Source organism: Cavia porcellus, unplaced genomic scaffold (genome assembly GCF_034190915.1).
Source record: "Cavia porcellus strain 051 isolate PalLab524CR breed Dunkin Hartley unplaced genomic scaffold, mCavPor4.1 scaffold_8, whole genome shotgun sequence".
NCBI lineage: Eukaryota > Metazoa > Chordata > Mammalia > Rodentia > Caviidae > Cavia > Cavia porcellus.
In genome coordinates, this window is record NW_026947491.1 from 72,099,738 (window position 1) to 72,121,112 (window position 21,375).

Genomic DNA, 21,375 nt, shown 5'->3' on the forward strand with positions numbered 1-21,375 from the left:
TTTAAGGGAGTAGCAACTTACTTATATGGTTCTATAGACTACTGTTTAGCTGTGATGCAAGTATCTTACCAATACAGATAATTTATGAATAAAAATGCACTTTACTGAATACCTTGGCAGTTAATGTTGATCGCTTCATCACAGTTCAGTCATGTTTAGAAAATTTAAGCAAGCTGTGTGATTACTCCAGGAAGCATGGAATGATGTGTTCAAATTAGTACCATCTGTGGATAGAAAGAGTTTGAAGTTTTTAGTCATTCTTAAAGAATGGAAATCTGATTCTCCATGCTAAAATGAATGTAATCCTTTTTGTATCTGTAATTCAATAGGGCAGTTGCTTTGATATATTCCACTTCAACACACACTTCATCAAAAGAGGAGATACTAATTATAAATAAGTGCTATTGGTGGTTACTTATGAGTATTTGTGAGGGTGCCTTGTTAAAAATATTGTCTATGAGTTGTGCTATATGTTTGGCTCAGGTCACATTTAGTACTGGTTCATCTTTTGAACACATTGATAGAAAAATGACAGATGTTGTGCCACATGAAAATCAAAGGATTGCATCAGTGAATCATAATTTATTCACAAGTCAACAAACATTTACTGATCATTCCATCCAAGAGTGTCCTATCTCAGTGCCTGTCACATGGCAGGCAACTAAAAATTCTTGTTATGCTTCCAAGCACCAGGTTAAAACCACTTTTGCCTGGACATTTTGTTCTCTGAAACCCTTATTTGGATATTAGACTCTGTCAACTATATTAATTTGGTAAAAAATTTTACTTTGCATGAAAATTTGTCATGAAAGCCTTCTTTCCTACTGTCAGAACTTCAGAGAAAAAAAATTGGTCGGAAAATCATAGATACCTAGTTGACCCTAAAGAGAAGGGCTACTTCCTCTGTCACTTCTTGCTGATTAGCTAATGAATATATTCCCTGGGAGCAGCAACTTGGTGAACTCTAGAGAAAGGATATTGAAACATAGGAGTGTTTGGTAGTAGACCTGAAGGGAAGTGAAATATCAGGATCATATTCCATGGTTCCCAAGTAGAGAGAGCATAATGTAGTTTTAATAAAAGCCAAAATTAATATGAAAGTAACTTGTCAAGCCACCCCAAAATTCTATTGGTAAAACTAAAGATCTCGGTATCGAAGGCTTGATATGGTAGAATCCCTTCCTATGTGTCCAGCTTTCTTCCTTCCCATCCATTTCCTTGTGGACGTAGAAGCCTTTATTAAATGTTTTCAACACGGAACACTCTTCTCTCTAGTCTTAACCTATCGTAAGGCTATTCATCTGGGAAGCTACTTCTTACTCTTTAGGTAACTAATTATTCTTTATCAGGAAAGCCTTTTCTCATCATCTGTTCAAATCAAATTCCCTGCTGTATCCTCTATCCATTTGCTCATTATATTTAAAAAATGCTTACTACACAGCATTTTTGTCCCAAAGTCTTGGGAGAGACAATCCAAAATGCAGATTTAGATTTCCGTGTGATTATAACTTACAGATAATATTTTGAAGTGATTGTTTAATATTTTATTGATGTGGGCAGAAGAAACTTTTGTGTAGAATATTGGAATGCAGAGGAAATAAAAATAGATTAGATGTCTTTAGAGTAGATTTTCAGTACAAAACTAATATTTAAGGAAAATAAATATCATTTCAAATAAGAAGGCTTTAAAAATAAGTTATGTAAAAATGAATTTCAAAATAAAACCCCTCATAATTTTGAGTTTTTCTTTGTTGCATATGTTTAAACATAGGCTTCATATGTAGTAATTGATCATTTTGTAAAGGGGAATAATATTAGATTTATATTGCTGTATAACAAGTTATCACATGCTTTTGGTTTAATGTAACACCATATGTTAAATCACAGTGCTAGAGATCAAAGGTCAGTGGAGGCTGTGGCTTGATTTTTCATGAAGTCCCACAAGCTAAAATGCAATTATCTCTTAACTATTTTAACTGTTTTGATGTCGAATTTAGAGTCTTCTTCCAAGCTCACATGGCTGAATCAGAATTCAGTTCTTTGACATTAATAGACAAAAATTCCTTTTTCCTGACAAGCTCTTGACCAAGGGCTGCTCCCTGTTCCTGGAGATAATAAGCACCTTTTATCATGAGGTCTCTTTCTTCTGAAACACAGCAATGGAAAAAATGTTATATATTGAATCTATCTCTGTTTTCAAATCTCTTACTGTGTGTTCTAGAATGAGGCAAAGAAAATATTCTTAACAGACTCATGTTATAAGGCCAGATCCATTAGATATCTCTCTATAATAGTAATCTGTTTTGGATTCTTAATAAAAGCAGCAAAATTTCCTTTCCATCTGTACTTGGGCCAGTGTTTGGTTAACAAAGTAAAAGACACTGCATGAACAGGGGCTGGGGATCCTGGGGAAAATTTGTAAGGAGATAAATTGATCAAGATGATCTCTAAACTTCCGTCAGATTTTGAGAGTTTGTGATTTTGTTATTCATCTGCCTGTCACTGATTCAGCTACCAAAATACATATTTTTAAACCTGAGTCCTTTTCTACTGCTATCATCTTATTTTTTCTTTCTGGAGCAAACCAAGTAACCTGTGAATTTTTTTTTTTCTTTTTCTATAGTTGCCAGGCTACATTTATAAAAAGTACAATTCTGAACACCTCATCTAGCACCTCTGTAGCATTCCATTGTCTCACTAACTCTCTGTAAGTCCCCCGACACAGTAATTATGCAAGCTATTATAAAGCCTTTCTGTCTGTTATTGTCAATTGGATGTATAAGTTGCACTCAAATTTGAATTTAGCTAACATCACACCCCGTGTAGAATCTCCATCTTTACAGTCAGTGTAATCCTGCCTCACATTTTCTCTGAAATCTTTTTCTCTAAAAATTCCTCAACCTTCAAGACAGTTTTATTTCTCTTCTTCATGTAGAATGTTTGAAGACTGCATTATGTTCAGGCAACATACATTTAAATTTAGTGAGTGAGGGATTTGACTAAATTACATAATTTATACTTTTTAACCAGTTCTAAAACTGCTTGTTTTGTAAATATAAATTGTTTCTAAAAATAATTTTTTCTCTAATTGCTACTCTTCATGATAAACAAAAATAAAATAGTGTGTTGTACATAATATATTTAGTATTTTGTTTATGACTTAAGATAATGACTGATTATATTCAGGAAGAATTGATGATAAATATTAACTAAAAATTGAGTAAGAAAAGCTGATTGTATGACTTTAAGTAACATAATAGTTGTTTCCATTAAGTTAGACTTCATCTTGGGGGCTGGAGATTTAGCTCAGCGGCATAAGTGCCTGCCTTGCAAGCGTGCAGTAGATCCCTGGGACCGATTAAAAAAAAAAAAGTTAGACATCTTCTTGTCTCCTTTTACGCAAATATATGTCACAGATCTGTAGATAATTTAGTAAAAATTTAAGAGGAAATTGAAATTTTTAAGTCAAATCTGGACCTTGTCATTCACCTGCCCAGTGCTAGACATCTCACTTTTGGTATCTGAGAGGCGTTTCAAAGTCAGTGTTCTCAAATATGCTTAATGTTTCTCCCCTAAACTCACTTTTTCCTCAGTTATCATCCTTTTGGCTATTAGTGACTTCTATTTGTTCATTGGAATGGCCCTAGAGCTTTCTTTTAGTCTCTTTATTCTCTAGTATTGAACACATCACACATCAGCAAATATTACCACTTCTCCTTCAGGATGTATTTATGTTTCCCTTCTGGTGCTGCCATCTTAGTCCAAGGTACCACAATTCCATTATCACTGCAGTACCTAGTAATCGGTTCCTTGTTCCCACCCTTATTATCCTTCAGTGTGTTCTCAAGCTGGTAGCTAGAGCGATTCTTTGAAAATGTGTTGCAACCTGTCACTCATTTGCTCAGATGAAGTCTATAATAAAATATGGTTATAAGGTAACAATCTGGGCTCCAGTGTCTCTTCTCAGACTTCATTTCTTATGGCAATTCTGATCTTTTCTGAGCCTGTTTTTTCTCAAAAATACAAGCCATGCTTTCACCTTAAATTCTTTAATCATATTTCTTCTGTGGTGAACTTTTTTCTTGAAATATTTATATGACTATTTCCCATCTTCATCAGGAATGTAAGGTCTTCTAATCAGCAAGATCTTCTCCAATAGCAAAACTTAAAATATAGACCTGAAACTCTGTCTCTTCTGGTTTCTTACTTATTATTTGCTGCAACACTGATCATCATCAGAAATAATGTACATAATACCTATTTATATTTTTGTTGTAAAAAGCCCTCCCTAATTTATATTTCATGAGGATGAGGATTTTTGTCTGGTTTTATATTTCCAGCATCTACAATAATACCTGCATAATTGGAATCATACTAGATATTTATTTAATATTAAACTAATATGACCTATTTAGGAATAAGAGTTTTATAAATATTTAATTTTCTTTAAATGTGAATATTATTAATATGTACTTTTCATGGAGTATGTAACCATAATTTTCTTGTAAGTCATTATTATTATTTTCATTTTAGTCTTAGCATAGACTCTTCAAAATATAAAATGATTGAATAATGTTTCAGGACCACTGATCTTTCATATCTCTAGCCATTTATGCTTACTTTTACATACTTTTGCAATAAACTCTTGAGCTTTGTTGAGAAAGATGTGAGCTTTGTTGTATCTTGAATCCTCAGCACCACATCCAGAGCTGACATGTGGTTTTCACTTAGCAACAAACTGTTGGACCAAGTAGGTCTATGTGATTGCAGATGATATATTGGTACCTCCATCTGTATATTAGTATCAGTGTGCAGGATTCTTGGGAATTGAATACTAAAAATTCAGACTATACTCAAGGAAATACTTAGAATTATATGAATATGGAATTTTCTTTTTTACAAGTAAATTATTTCCTTCTCTGTGAAGCGAAAGTATGTTTGTACAAGATATGTATGAGCATTAGGATCAAAATTAAGTTTAAAAAATCAACAATTTTGTCATCGGGGATTTAGCTCAGTGGCATAAGCGCCTGCCTGGCAAGCAAGAGGTTGTGAGTTTGATCTCCAGTATGAGAGAAACAGAGAGAGGGAGAGGGAGAGAGGGAGCGAGGGAGGAAGAGAGAGAGAGAGAAAGAGAGAGAGAGAGAGAGAGAAGACAATCTTGTCCTCTCCATTTGAAATAGTGGCCTCTGAACATAACCATAAGGTTCTACTCATTAATTTTGGGAATATTAATCTAAGGAGTATCATAATTTGACAGAACTCTACTAGGTGCTTCATAATAGAATATTCTAAAATGTAATTTTATTTGTTTATAAAATGTGTGGTAATTTCTCCTTTAATTTTTAGTTCCCAGTGTTCCTACGAACATTGTACTTTCTAATGTTCAGTCAACTAGTGCAACATTGACATGGATAAGACCTGATACTATTCTTGGATACTTCCAAAATTACAAGATAACAACTCAGCTTCGTGCTCAAAAATGCAAAGAATGGGAATCTGAAGAATGTATTGAATATCAACAAATTCAATATCTCTATGAACCTGACCTGACTGAAGAGACAGTATATGGATTAAAGAAATTTAGGTGGTACCGATTTCAAGTGGCTGCCAGCACCAATGCTGGCTATGGAAATGCTTCCAACTGGATTTCTACACAAACTCTACCTGGTCGTAAGTATTATCCTGGAATATACATACTGATTCCTACCATAATCTATATCTTTATAATCATGATTTCTATTTAATTCAACTGTATATGTAATTATTGAACATAAAAGCAAGTTAGTATATAGGCTAACATATAATAACATGTTTATATTTAATTAAAATCCAATGGATAATTAAACTTTGGTGATTATTAGGGTTTTTCTTTAAAAAATTATGAAAGTTTTACCAAGAACAGAGTTATTGACTGGTTGATTTACTTGAGAAAGGTCTATGTGGTTTAGGCTGTCTTTGAACTCATTGTGTAGCCCAGGCTAGCCTTGAACCCATGGTAGTCCCCCTGCCTCAGGCTCCCAAACGCTGGGATTACAGGATTATGTCACCACATCTGGTGAACTAGGGTTTTATATTGCAACAAAACATGTGGAAAGTTTTTCTTGTGAGATACCATTAGTCCATACTGATTACTGTGAAAGGTATCTTCATCACTACCTAAATTTCCACTTCATATTTTAAGGCTCTACTACTTTTTAACTGGATCTTGTAGCCTTTTAATGATCATAGGCTTTCTCTCTCTTTCCCTCTCTCTGTCCTTCCTCCCTATCCTTTCCTTTCTGTTTTCCCACTTCATCTCTCTCTACCTCTTGCTCCTTCTCTTCTCATTTTTCAGAAAAAATAATTTTCCCAATGTTTGTTCAAAGAAATACCAAATGTCTAACTCCAAGCTTGAGACAGTGGAAGAAAATAATACAAATAAACATGAATAACTCTCAAAATCATTCAACCTGGTGTACATTTTTCAAGAAATTTACAATCAGGAAAAATCTGTTTAAATGCTTTTCTATAGAAATCACTCAACCTGTAGGTAAAGGTTCCTCTTCAAATATTACTTTTATATTTTGAACTTAACTGGTCACTCTAAGTCACTTAGACCACATCACTAAACGTATTTAAATAAATTTCCATTCTTCATCCTGAACCTGATACCTGTATAGAATTGTAATTATTTCCATGCAGTGTAAGTCAATTCCCTATGAAATCATGCAAGCTGGAGTGCTAAGAAATGGCTACATTTTCTGAAGTTCTGTGTCTAGGCCAAATCCAGCACTCCAGAGCAAATTTTAGTCTTTCAGTTTACCCATTCTGACACTGCCTCATATAAATCCTCCAAATGTGGGCCTTCTGTTGCCAATTTCTTTCCCTGACCAAGGCTTTTACTCATTGATTCCTTGCAAATCCAAATGTTTCTTAAACATTTTGATACCAATTAGCAGAGAAGTACACAAACACGCACACACTCCATACATTCATACATACCCAGCGACACATACACACAAACACACATATCTGCACAGAAATGCATGTATACACAGTCATGTGCACATACATTTACAACTAGATTTTCAGTGGCAAATGATTACTGTGTTAGGCCTTTATAGATAATGAAATAGACTTTGATCAAGATCATTTTATAAGCCATTGAATGTGTTGTTAAAATTTCTCAGAGTGTGCCTGGCATCATGTTATAATATAAAATGTCAAATAAGTGCTTAACATATTTCAACATTGCAAGTAGAATCCTGATAACACAGCTGTCAATCAATATTTTTTTAACTTTAACTTTGTTTCTGCTAAGACCTGTCTTCCTGGTAGTTCTTTATTAGTTTGTTTTTCTGCCTTCTCCTTGTATTTTCTTTCTTAGAGTTTAAATATTAGATATATTTAATATACCCATGTGATAGCCCCTAAGAGATCGTAAGTGTCCTTCTTCTACTCTGTGGATTTAAATCCCCAAATCTATTTCCAGTCCTGTAAATGCAACAGAACTGCTGATTGGTATATTTATCTCATCAATGATATCATTAAGCATGTGTGCCAAATAAAGCTCTCAAAACTAGTACAATTTCAACCCCAAATCTTATTTATTTTGGTGAAGTATATGATTATTCATCTGCTTGCAGAATGAAAATCCAAACAGGTTCCCTTTTCCTCAGTTTGACCAGTGATTTATTTCAAATCCATCTTCTTCTTGCCAAGCCCTTTGTAACGGCCTCCATTTCCACTTGCCAAGCCCTTTGTAATGGCCTTTGCTGCAGTAACATGACTGTCCTCTTCAGTTGTTAGGCCAAAACAGTTATTACATTCTTGCTTAAAGTTACTGAGTGAATTCCCATGACTCTTAGAGTGAAATTCAGATTTCTTAACAGGATTAACAAAGCCCTACATGACCTGGTTCTTACCTGACACTTTAACCTCATTGATAACTACCTTCCCCTTATCATCGTATTCCACCCACATTAGACTTCTTTTGATGCTTCAACACCAGAAAATCCTACAATTTGAGCCTTTGGGCTGTTCTGTTTGGCTGAAATGTTTTTCCCCATTTTACTTCACACAAACAGAACATCTATCTATTGTTTTAGTGATCCTTGCTTAGAATAGATTTCATTGACCACTCAATTTAAATTAACCATGCATTAACTTTCTGTAACATCACTGGATTGCAATGAAAATTTATAAATTATCATTTTAGATAGTTTGTGTTTAGAGATCATTTTGTTTATAACTATTCCTTTGAAGTCTAGAATAGTGCATGACATTGGTATGTACCCTAGAGACATTTCCCAAAAGAGTGAATCATGGCTAAATAAAGTACAGTGAGTAAAGGAGGAGGAACTGTTCTCCATGTACCTGATGGTGAGGACGCTGGTGTCATAACAAAGAAAAGAGAAGTATGGGAAGACAAAACTGAGTTTTGGGATTAGTCACACACAAACAAGGATAATTATTTTGTACATACACTTTGAAAAGAAACCATTCTAATTTCCCTTCATACAACAATAAATAAGTGAATAAAGATTAGCATATGGTACAGCTAAAGGTTTAGTTGCTTTAGCTGATAGGTGTAAATAACACCACAAGTGCAGATTTGATAGAAAAATGAGATATCTGACTAAAAGAATAAATTTCAAAGTCCCAGGAACTGAGGGTTGCTTGATAGAGTCACGCAGGTATCATTACAAAAGAAATTGAGTTTTGTAAAATAATTGAGAGCAATGCAAACCATGACAATTTAATGCAGAATGTGATGTATAAACAGGAAGTTGCTACTTACCTCCAGTTGATAATTTTTCTATAGGGAACCCATAATATTTCAGAGAAACAGAAAATTTACATGTGTATATTAAAACAATTTCTTGAAGCTAATTTTTAAAAACTAAAAAAATATCATAATTGTTTAACCTCAATATATTATATCACAGCCTTGGACAGTTTGGCTAAAATGTATGTTTGTCTATATGTCTTCTGCCATGAAGGGTTCCATCTCGTTCCTTATGAACATCTCAGGTAGGAGTACCTCCTTCTACCTAGTACACTTTGCCAGGACATTCTAGTTTGTTGTCTTCAAAAGCACAGCTGACACTAGTAAGATTTCAATTACCATAAAACAATATAACAACACTCTCATTGCTGCCCCGACATGGTAGGAACCCAGGCAAGCAGTGCCAGAGGTGGAAGGCCTCTCCAATTACTGCTCTGCCATTGAGGGAACCCAGGTGAAGGTCACCTGTGGAGGGTGGTGCCTCCCCACACTACTGTCAAGAGTGAAGTGAAATGCTTGGAAAGGCTCAGAAGGAATACTAGCAACACATTAGTCAACATAGTCTCAATTGAAGCACACTGGATGGACAGGGGAGACTACTGATGTGAAAACTCTGAAGTAACAATAACAATATGCACCAACAGGTGACTAAAGGTCTTTGCAGGACAAGCAACCAGCTTGGGAAGAACCCAGACAGCAAACACCTCTTAAGAACAGATTTTTCCTAGAGAGGTCTCTATACTTGTGTTATACCTACAAAACAAGGATCATTACAGAGAACAAAATGAAAAGTTGTTAAAATAGAAAATAGCAAGATAAAGAAGTAAAATGCAATCTCCGACCTACAGCCCACACAAAAAAGTTCAAGAGACATCAACACAGAGAAAAAAAGAAAGGTACACATCTGAAATTTCTGAAATAATAGCAACTAAATTAAAGAAACTAATCCATGAGGCCACAGAGGAAATTAGATTACTAATAGCCTCTCAGGTAAAAGAAAAGTAATGTCAACATTTTCAAAGGAAATGCTCAGTAAATTAGAGTAGATATGGATAAAAAAAATAGATGGTGATAGCAAGAGGATGGAAAATTGTGAATGATGAATACAGGAAATAAATAGAATGCAAGAAATGGATTGAAGCACATATTAAGGAAATTGAATATTCCATTGGAAACTGGGAAAATTTGAATGCTTGAATGAAATTGAAGACAGACTTTTAGACCTTGAAGACAGGATCACAGCTAGCAATCTTGAAAGTTCTCTTGAAAATAACAAAAGCTCAAGAAACAACAACAGCTACAAGATGACTGAAAGAAAAATAACATGAGAATAATTGGTGTCAGTGAAAAAAATGGGAGGAAACACAAATGATGTAAAGAAACTATTCGCAGAAGTAATAGCAGAAAATTTCCTAAGCATGGGAAAAGAATGTGACATACAGATAAGTGAAGCATATAGATACAAATTAGCAAAAACCAAAATAAATCTATACCTAGACATATAATAATCAAGATCCAAGACATTCTTCACAAAAACAATACTAAAGCTGTTTGAGAAAACAAACAGATCATCTATAAAGGAAAGCCCATCACAGCCACAGCAGATTAGTGTACTCTGCAAAAATGTCTTTCAAAATTAATGGAGATATACCATACTCCCATTAAAAAGAACAGCTGAAGAAATTAATGACTACAAAACCAACACTATGAAAGGGACTGAAAGATATTCTAGACAGAGACAAAAATGATCATAATTCCAAAGACAACAAGAAGAAACCACCAAGCAGGGCAAGCAGTTAAATAGAGGAGAAAAGTAGGGAATCAGCAGCAAGAAAATAACATGACAAATACAGGTCAATACATATCAGTTATTATCATTAATGTAAATGACCTCAGCTCACCAATCAAAAGAAAAAACTAGACCAAGAAACAAGATTCAGCAATATGCTGTATACTAGAAATACATTTAACTCAATAAGAAACTCATACATTAAATGTCAAAGGATAGAAAACAATACTCCACATAACAGGAACCCAGAAAAATACAAAGGTAGCTTCCTGTTTGCAGACAATATGAACTTCAAACTAAGAATGATAAAAACAGAAAAAAGTTCACCATTACTTGTTAGGTGAAAAATTCAAGAGCAAGAAATAAAAATCATAAATATGTATGCTCTAAATATGAAAGCACCCAATTATATAACACAAATTTTAGTAGACATGATAAAACATATAGGCATTAATAGAATTGTAATAGGGGACCCTACTACTTTATATTGTCACTAAAAAGGTCAACAAAACAAAAAATCAGCAAAGAAATAATACAATTGAACAGTGAATGGACTTAGTAGAAATTTAATGTTCCACTCAACAACATCAGAATACACATTCTTCTCAGCTGACATGGGATGTACTCTAAAATAGGCAGTGCACTAGCCCATAACACATGTTTTAGTAAATACAATGAATTGAAATTATCCCATGCATATTATCTGACCACAGTAAGATTCCAACATAATTGGAAATTAATGGCAAAAAAAGCTGCAAAACTCCATAACACATGGAAATTAAATAATGCCTTTCTGAATAACCAGTGGGTCACAGATAAAATTAAAGAAATTAAACAATATCTACAATTGAATGAAAATGCAAATACAACTTACAGAAACATGTGGGATGCAATGAGAGCAATTCTAAAAAGGATATTTTTAGTGGTGAATTCCCACATCAAGAAAACAGAATGAGCACAAATAAACAACCTCATGTTGCATCTGAAACTTCTAGAAAACAAAGAGCAAGTCAAGCCCAAAACCTATACAAGGGAGGGAATTATAAAGAGAACAGAAATTAATGCAATTGAAACTAGTTAAGACATAAAAATAATTAAAGAATCAAAGAGGTGGTTGCTTGAAAGAATAAACAAGATTGATAAATACCTAGCCAGCCTTATCAAAAAGAGAAAAAATTCAAATTCATGCAATAGGGAATGAAAAGGGTGAAATCACTACAGCTCCTGTGGAAATTCAGAAGATCGTAAATACCTACTTTGAAAATCTTTAATCACATAGGATAAAGAAACACAGAAGAAATGGACTACTTCCTAGAAATACATGACTTACCAAAACTGAAACAAGAGTTATAAAAATATTGAAGAACTCAGTATCAGTTAAGTTGAAAATTAATTAAAAACTTACCAACAGAGAAAAGCTCAGGTCCTTTTGGACTCATGACTGAATTCTATATGGAAATTAGAGAAGATTTAAAGTTAATATTCCTCTAACTGTTTAATGAAATTGCAGTGAAATAATTATCCCTAATTTACTCCTTGTGGCAAGTATAACTCTGATGCCAAAATCTAACCAAAGAGAAATGGAGAACTACAGTTCAGTCTCCCTAATGAATATAGATGCAGAAATTCACAATAAAATACTGGCAAATACAACGCAGAAAATCATCAAGGAAATTGTACACCATGACCAAGAGGTGTGCATCCCAGGAATGCAGGGATAGTTGTAAAACATCAAATCAATGGAGTCAAAGACAAAAATCACGTAATATTCTCCAGAGATGCAGCAAAAGCTTTTGATAAAGTCCAACACTTATTTATGATAGAAAAAAGAAAAAACCTACAAGTCAGAGGTTTAGCTCAGGGGCATAAGCACCTGCCTGGCAAGCATGAGATCATGAGTTCATTCACCAATATCAAAAAAAGCACTACAGAAAATCAGAATACATGGTCTTTGCCTCAATCTGATAAAATCCATCTATGACAGACCAACAGCCAATATCATAGTAAGTGGACAAAAATGAAAACTTTCAACATAAAATCAGGAACAAGACAAAGATGTCCATTATCACCACTTCTATACAATATAGATCTGGGAGCATTAGCCAGAGCAATTAGACAAAATAGAGAAATAAAAGTAATAAGGATAGGAAAGGAAGAAGTGAAATTGTAATTATTTATAGATGACATGACACTACATAGAAGAGCCCCAAAACTCCACCAATAGACTTGTGTAATTAATAAACAAATTCAGTAGCATAGCGGAATACAAAGTCAGCACTCAAAAATCAATAGTATTCCTAAACACAAGCAACAAGCTCACTGAGAGAGAAATTAGGGAAAATATATCCTTTACATGACCATCCAAAAAAATGAAATACTTAGAAATCAATCTAAAAAAAGAAAATAAAAGATTTATATATTGAAAATCACAGCACTCTTTAAAAAAGAGATTGAAAAGGACTCAGAAAATGGAAAGATATCCCTTGCTCATAGATAGGAAAACCAAACATTGTGAAAATGGTCATATTCCCAAAACTTTTATACAGATTTAATGCAATCCCAATCCAAATAACTTTAGTATAACCCACAAATCTAGAGAAAATATTACCAAAATTCATTTGGAAACAGAAAAGACCTAGTGTAGCAAAGGCAATTCTGTGCAACAAACCAAGGCAGGAGGCATCACCATTCCTGCCTTGAAATTATATGACAAGGCTACTGTGATAAAATTGATATGGTACTGGCATAAAAAAAGACCTGAAGAACAGTGGAACAGATTAGAAGAAGCAGAAACAATTACAAACACATTCATTCACCTTATCATTGATTAAGGGGTATAACATGTTCCCTAGAAGAAAGAAGACTCTTTAATAGATGGTTCTGCAAAAACTAGCTTTCCACATTCCAAACACTAAAACTAGGCACATGTCTATTGCCGTGCACTAAACTGAAGTCAAAATGAATCAAAGATACAAATATTAAAATGCAAACATTAAATAGACAACATAGGTAGAAATCTTGAAGACACATGGGTAGACAGAGAATTCATGAAGAAAAACCAAACTGCATGGGAAGTCCTTCAAGAATCAACAAGTAGGATCTCATCTTGTTAAAAAGTTTTTGCACTGCAAAAGAAATCACAAACTGAGGGGTAAGGAAACTCATAGAGTGGCATGAAATTTTAGCTAACTGTCCCTCAAATGAAGGACTTCTATCTAGAACATACAAAGAACTGAAAATAATTAAGACCTCCAAATTTAAAGAACCAATCCAAAAATGGGCATCAGAGATGAATATACACTTCTCAGCTGAAGAAATCCAAATGGCAAATAAATATGTGAAAAATGTTAATCACTGGTCATTCTAGAAATACAAATTAAAACAACACTGAGATTCTGTCTCACCCCAGCAGGAATGGCTATCACCAAGAAATCAGCCAATAACAAAGTCTGAAGGGGCTGTGGAGAAAAAGGAATCCTTCTCCAGTGTTGGTGGGAGCATAGAATGATATAACCATTCTGGAAACCAGTGTGGAGAGTCCTCAGAAAACTAAAATTAGAAGTCTCATTCAACATATTCTGCTTCTGAATATTTTCCAATATGAATTAAAAACATCATACCACAGTAATATATGTGCACCCATGTTTTACAGCAGGAAAATTTGTAATAGCTAAATCTTGGAAACAACACAAATTCTCATGAATAAAAGAATGGATTTAAAAGATATGGTAGTTTTTGAGAATGGCATAGTACTCAGCTATAAAGAAGGATAAACTTGAGACTTTCATAGGTAAATGGATGCAAGTAGAGTCCATACTTATTAGTGAAATAAGCCAGACACACATGTGTAAGCATCCTACCGTCTCCCTAGTGTAAGTAATTTAAAAAGTAAATAAGACCCAAATTCTACAACATATATCATGAAAGGGAAAGAAACAGCCCCAAAATAATGAACAACTGGGTGGGTCAAAGCATGAAAGAACCAGCAAAAGAATGTGTGTGTGTGTGTGTGTGTGTGTGTGTGTGTGTGTGTGAGTGTGTGTGCTTGTTAACACAATATAACTAAAATAATTATATTATTGATTCCTCTTCGTTCATTGAGGAAAGCAGTTTGTGTTTACTTTGCTTAGTTATGTATGTATATATCTTGTTATCTGAGCAGCAACTTTGAAGATAATACCCAATGTATTAATCATTGTCAATTTCCTACTGTCTTGTCTTTGAAATTATGGTTCTTTGTTTTTGTTGTTTTTTTTCTCTCTAAAACAAAATTTTTAAAACCCGGTGATTAAATCAGAAGGTGGTAATAAGACTGGAAAGTTCGATTTTTAATTAATCTCATATGCAAAGTCTTTCCAAGTAAATGTCACCCCTTTCATCCAACTTGCTTTATATCCTACTGCATTCCTACCTCATGACCATTTTTACTTACAGGGAACACATGGCTTGCAATTATGGTTATTTTGAATGTATTGGTATTGAGAAGAAATAACCATTTTAATCTAAGTACTTAGAAAACAGAAACAGATGCTTAAAGATTGGAACATAATTAAAGCTGAAAATTTTAGTTGCTTGAAAGTTGACTTTCTGTCCCTATGAATGTAGAGAAAAGTGAGTGAAAAAATACATACTTCAGCATTATGAAACATGATTTCCTAAAAATTTAAATTTCAAATGATTAGTCAGTTATACGTGAGGATAATAAATTCTCTTAATTGCTTGTTATGCTAATGAATTGGGTACTCATCCTTTAAGACAAAAGAATAGAGGGAAATTTTTTCTTCCTATGGATATATATTTCTAATGATTCATATTTTAAACTTCTTCTTTTTACTTTTCTTGGAACTGGAACTCAAATTCAGAACCTTGCACCTGTTAGGAAGGTTCCCTGACACGAAACATATTTTTAGCTTCTGAGTTGCATAATTACACAGTAAAAGAACAATTTCAGTCATTACACAAAGCCAAGGACAAATAATCTGAGATATAAAAGATAAAAAATTACTACATATATTAATATATTTCATGTAGTGAAATAACATAGAATATAAAAATGAAAAGAATTAGAACAATCAAAACAATCATAAAGACACTAGTGTTTACAGTGCTCACAAAGTAAGTAATTTTTGAAATTGATTCTGCAAAGATAAATATATGAACATTTTGCAAACAAAAAGTTATCTGGATTAGGAAAATTAGTAAATTTCATATCATCTTCATTGACTCAAATATATTTCATGATCTGCCCTATAATAATTTTTCTGCATCAGAGAAAAGACTAATCAAAAATATGCAATCACTATCTCAGGTAAGTATGCATTTCATTGTAATGGCATCAGTACTAATATAGTGCTTTATCAAATCTTGGAGGTGCTTGGCAAAGAGTTAGTGTGTGACTATTAGTTTGGAATTAAATTGCTCAAAATGTAAGTAAGAAATAAAAAACAACCCAGTATGAATTATATACATGAATAGAGTTAGTGTGTGACTATTAGTTTGGAATTAAATTGCTCAAAATGTAAATAAGAAATAAAAAACAACCCAGTATGAATTATACATATGAATGTTTCTAAAATGACTCATAGCATAATCAAATATTTTATTATTAGTGCTTTTGAAACTCATAAAGAAGAACAACAAAATTGAAGAAGCAGGAAGTAAAGCTGAGAATTAAACTGTTATTCTCTGATTTAATCTATAACAGTAAAACGGAGTGAATACTAATAGCAATATTAAGCCAAGTCAAACTAACATTTCCTTTTCCAATATACCCTGGTTTAGATAAGTGAAGCCAAATTGTCTTTCTCCTTAAATTATCTCTGTAATAACCACAACTCTATTTGCTGTGTGTACATAGACATAAGGGACAAACAGTACAAAAGGCAATAATATTTAATGTGAAACTTTAAAGTTTTGCAGATTATTTTCATCTTCTCTCATTTTGTGATGACTCATACTCAAAAACAATTTGAGTTGTGTGTACAGGGAATGTGAAATAGAAAGCTGTTAAATGTCCATGTGGTGGGCAACAGACACTTATAAGGCTGCGGAAATACACAACTTTAAAGAAGTATGGGTGTGAAATTAGTACGGAATGAAATGGGACTCTCGTAATGTGCATCTCCTATAGACCACCAAGACTGGAAGACAGCAAGAAAGGCAAATTCCTGGGGTAACACTTAGGTTGTGAAAACCACAGGATGCCATACACATGAGGAATTTTAACTACCCAAACATCTGTTAGGTTAAAAAAAATTCAACAAAACATGCCTCATCAAAGAAGTTTCTAAGGAATGTAACTTTATAATCTGAAAAGAAAAGCCAGACAGAGTGCCACATACATCATAACATTATCTAAAATAAGTAATTGTTAATGCATTACTACATATTCAGTTATTTTCCTGGTTTACTTTAAAAGGTGTAATAAACTTACAGTGTGATCAACATCGTGGTAACAGAGACAGAGATTATCTTTTTTTTTAAAGTTTAATTTATCATTAATATATAATGATAGAAAGTACTGTCAGACATAAGTGAATAGGAAATACAATCTGAGACATACAGAAACCCATTAGGTGACAGTGTATTTTTTAGAATAGTCACTGTCCTGTGGTCACTGGAGAAAACATAAATATAATTTATTCTACACATGTGGTTAGACTTACATGAAATTAGTTAGATGCTGTTGAATGTCTTCTAAATTAAACATCAAAAACTCTCAAGTGTGTAATTCAAGATAGCTTCTTTAACCTGTGCTGATAGATAGATAGATAAGTAGATAGATAGATAGATAGATAGATAGATAGATAGATAGATAGAGGTGGAGAGGGGGTCAGACAGACAGACAGACAGACAGACAGAGAAAAAGAACATGCCTACTTAGATTTCCACAGACACCTCAGGCTCCGTATTGCCCCTGTCTCTGCCCTGCTGTCCAGCTCTGTCCCACTGCATGCCTGCTTCAGTGTGTTCTACTGCTCTTCTGATTGTTCAAACTAGCAAATTAGGAACCATTTTTAATTCTTTTCAGTCACCCAGATGTCTCACATTCCAATATCTGAGTCCTACTGAATTTACCTTCTAAATATCTCTTGCAAATTTGGAAGTTTCTCTTAAATCCAGACTCCTAATATTCATTTGTATTATTATAAAAACTCCAAATGATCTCTGTATTTTCTACCATTCACATGAACTTAGCTTTCAGATACATTTCAAAAATACATTTATCTAAAAAAAAACTTCATCTGATCATGTCACTCTTTGTTGGCTATCTCTGGCAATTTTGTTTATCTGCATGTAAAACTTACCTTACAGTGAGCTACTGAAAGTCGTTTTTGCTTTGGTTTGTATTCCTGTACATGCATTGCTCCTTCTCCTTTATGCCCCAGAATATTAGTGATTTTTTCTTACTGTCCTTTCTATCATTCTTTTTTGAAGATCAGTTTACCTTTTCTTTTTGTTTTACATCTGTTTTTTTCATTTTAAAGAGAATTAAAAAATAAAAATAATACAGAATTTCAAAACAAGATAAGAAATTAACAATGGTTATTATATTGCATATTGTTATCTTCAAAATAGTTGCTTAGATTAACAGATATAAGCATGCAAAATTGACTAAATATAAGCACTAACTGTTCCTCTCAGTGAACTAATATAATGAGTAGTACAATTAGCTATCTTGTGCATATATGTATATTTTTTTCTCATCCTCTTTTTCTCCTTTCCCCCATCCCAGGTGTTCTTTCCTTTTAAGAAGTTTCTTTCCCTTTCACAATATCTGTTGCACCTTTTGGATCTTCTTTACTCTTTCAGTTTCTTATACCAAGGAGACAAATATGATGTTTACACATGCTCTCAAGGCTTTTATAGGTAAACAGATGCAACTGGTGACCATAGTCATAAGTGAAATAAATCAGACATGCATGTTTTACATCTCTTTTGAAAAATCTTCAAAAAATCACTCTTTTCACTCCCAACTCTTAAAACTTGATTCTAAAATATTGAGCATACTACATCATAACTACTTATTTCCATTTTTATGGCACAATGAGATCCTTAAAAACAGAAATGATAAGGAAACCATGTGTTAAGCATATCTTACCCTCCAATTGCATTGTTGAAGTAAATCAGACATACAAACCTAAATATCACATGATTATGCTTATATGAGAATCCCCAAACATAAAAGATAGATAATATAAAGTATGGGGATAGATATTGTAAAAATACAGAGAGGAATGAAAGTACTGGGGAGGGTGTTGAAAAAAAGATTCAAAAGGTGATATATACAAGTACCACTGACCCTTGAGGAATGTGGTTGCTATGTACTAAGAAAAACTGAGCAAAGTTTCAAAGTTTTTAAATAAAAGACTCTGATTACATAATGAAGACATTTGACTTCAATGAAAAATATTTGATGTAGAAATTCTTCCTATCTCAAAGTAGTTCATACTAATTTTCTTCAGTTTTTATCTAAACATTCTCTTTCAAATACTTGCATGATTATTGCAATAATTAAAACTTTTCACCTATTTCCCATAATTAAAGTGTTACTTTATTTCACAAAACTTAGCTATTTTATATTGATGATCATTTTGTGAGTTTATCTTTTATTAACATAAGAATTAAATTATTTCACATAGGAAAATGGTTTGCTTATAATAAACTTAGGAAAGTTTTAACAGTGAAGGAGATTAATGAACGTCTGTTTCAGAACGGACTGAAACATCAGAATGGACTGAAGATACCCAAATATACAATAATGTATAAATATATAAGCATATTATATTATATATACATGATTCTATGACAATGAACAGGGAATAGATTGGTGCATTAAAGCAGAATTGTAATAGACTAATGGCCCATGAAGAAAATGAAGTGAAAAAATAATGTTTAAATTTGAGGTACAATGATTACAAATAGAAGAGACTTGATAAAATAAAGTATCTTATAAGAAGCTAAAATTATTTAATTGCTTGTTTAACCAACTGACAAAAAGCTTTTGTGAGATTATTAAATAAATTTTTTAGAAATTAGTGCAGTTAAGTATATTTTTGAAATCACAAACAAAAGCAAATAAAATGTTTTTTGTACCATGCCTGAAAATCGAAAGTGTATAGAGTATCAATATATACTTCTTAAATCATGAACCTTGGTTTACACAATGAAGAAAATACTGTCACCATTTACAACTCAGTTCTTTTGTCTTTTTCAATTTTAAGTAAATAAACTACCTTTCTTGTTTCTTCAAATCTCATGACTTTACCTTTATTTTTCTGATAATCCTCTTTCTCTGGTTTAGAATGAAGTGTAAGGTGGATTAATGTATTATGAGCTTTGCTTTCAACCTTAGCTCAGTTCTGCCTCAGCATCAATGGGTCCTGGGTCAACAAAAATTTCTTCTGTTTCTTCTGTAAAGGAAGTTGGGGGAATTTTCATCTAACTTTGGAAAATCTCAAATTCAAAAGAAGTTCCTATGGTTGCTATACCTGAGAGTTTTAGGCTAGGCAGTCTGTGTTCCCCTGAAAATCAGACCTAGATGGAAAATACCCAACCTAGCTTGAAAACTAGATATCAAAAACACCAATCTCAGTCAGCCTGTCCTGCCTTCCATGCCATCACCGTTCTCTTACTCTGTAAGGCATATAAGGAGGGGGACAAATTATTTGAATGTACATCAGCTCTAATACTTCGTTATAGTTGTGACCCACCTGAATTGCTGTGTTGTTCCTGTGCATAGCTTTAGTATGGAACTACTGACATTTTCCTGGTTTCCTTTTTTAAAAAATTTTGACTAGAATATGTTTGCAATGCATAAGGAATATATTTATTTCAAGTTCATATGGAACATTGTTGTAGTCAGGGGTTGTACACAGAGAACAATTGAATCAAGACATGGAGTTTATAATATTATTTTTATAATGGTCACTGGGAGTTAACACAGGAAAATACAGGAAATCTATCTGCAACACCAAAGACATAGATTATTTAGTCAGGAGCCTAAATCCCACGGCAATGTCCCACATGATTCCAATAAAATCCCAGAGCTCAGAACAATGCCTCCCATGAGTCCAACTGGAGGTCCAGAGCCCACAAAAAGGACTCACGCTAGTCTCTTTTAATGGTCCGTGCTGGGAAGGCCCAAGGGTCAGTGGTGGAAGCCAGAAAGTCTATGCCAGCAGGATGAAGGAGCTGTGCTAGTGGGATGAGGGTTCTACTCTGGAGCTGAGAAGTCACACTCACAACAAAGACCAGGGCTGTCCTGAAAGGCACCACAAGCCATCCTCAGCGACACAGAGGCCCTGAGCTCCTCCGATGAGACAAGCACAGTCGGGTAGGTGCCAGAAAGCAGCGTGACAAGTTCATCCTGGAGACCAAGCAGCACATGTCTTCTCCTCCGGAGCCAGTAGGCAATGCTCGATGTGGACCAAAGCTTCTCCAGGAGAACCAACAGCTCAGACAGCAACTCGTAGGAGAACCCACAATGCCTCCTTAACGCTTCAACCCTCCACATCTCCCTTCTCCTCCACCTATTTATATTGGCAACCCTCCTCAGGTGGAGCATCTTCGCTCCATGCCATGCTGACATAATCCAGCTGGCGTTAAATTGACCACCATTTCTCAATCCATAACAAACATGATGATTATTTGTTATTCTAAGAACTTTGGAGGTGAAAGGCAGTGTAGGAAGAATCTTGCTTCCTAGTAATACATGTCCAGAATCCAAGTACAATAGTTTGAAGTAGATCAATCTGAGGAGTATGGTGCCTAGATACCCAGATCTTCATGTTGACTACCTGTTTCCAAATTTCCT

At 33.8% G+C, this 21,375-nt stretch overlaps 1 protein-coding gene and 1 long non-coding RNA gene across 5 annotated transcripts in view; one reads left to right on the forward strand and one right to left on the reverse strand.

Annotated features, from left to right (window-relative positions):
• Ptprq (protein tyrosine phosphatase receptor type Q) overlaps nucleotides 1–21,375 on the forward strand; it is a 201,870-nt gene that overhangs the window by 102,904 nt on the left and 77,591 nt on the right. The window contains exon 26 of the mRNA XM_063255200.1: nucleotides 5,350–5,673. Coding sequence (XP_063111270.1) covers nucleotides 5,350–5,673 — 324 coding nt within the window. The remainder of the gene's footprint in view (nucleotides 1–5,349; nucleotides 5,674–21,375) is intronic.
• LOC134477366 (uncharacterized) overlaps nucleotides 1–21,375 on the reverse strand; it is a 177,542-nt gene that overhangs the window by 59,957 nt on the left and 96,210 nt on the right. For all 4 annotated transcript variants that reach the window (XR_010049392.1, XR_010049393.1, XR_010049394.1 and 1 more), the window contains one exon: nucleotides 113–224. This is a non-coding gene — a long non-coding RNA (uncharacterized LOC134477366). The remainder of the gene's footprint in view (nucleotides 1–112; nucleotides 225–21,375) is intronic.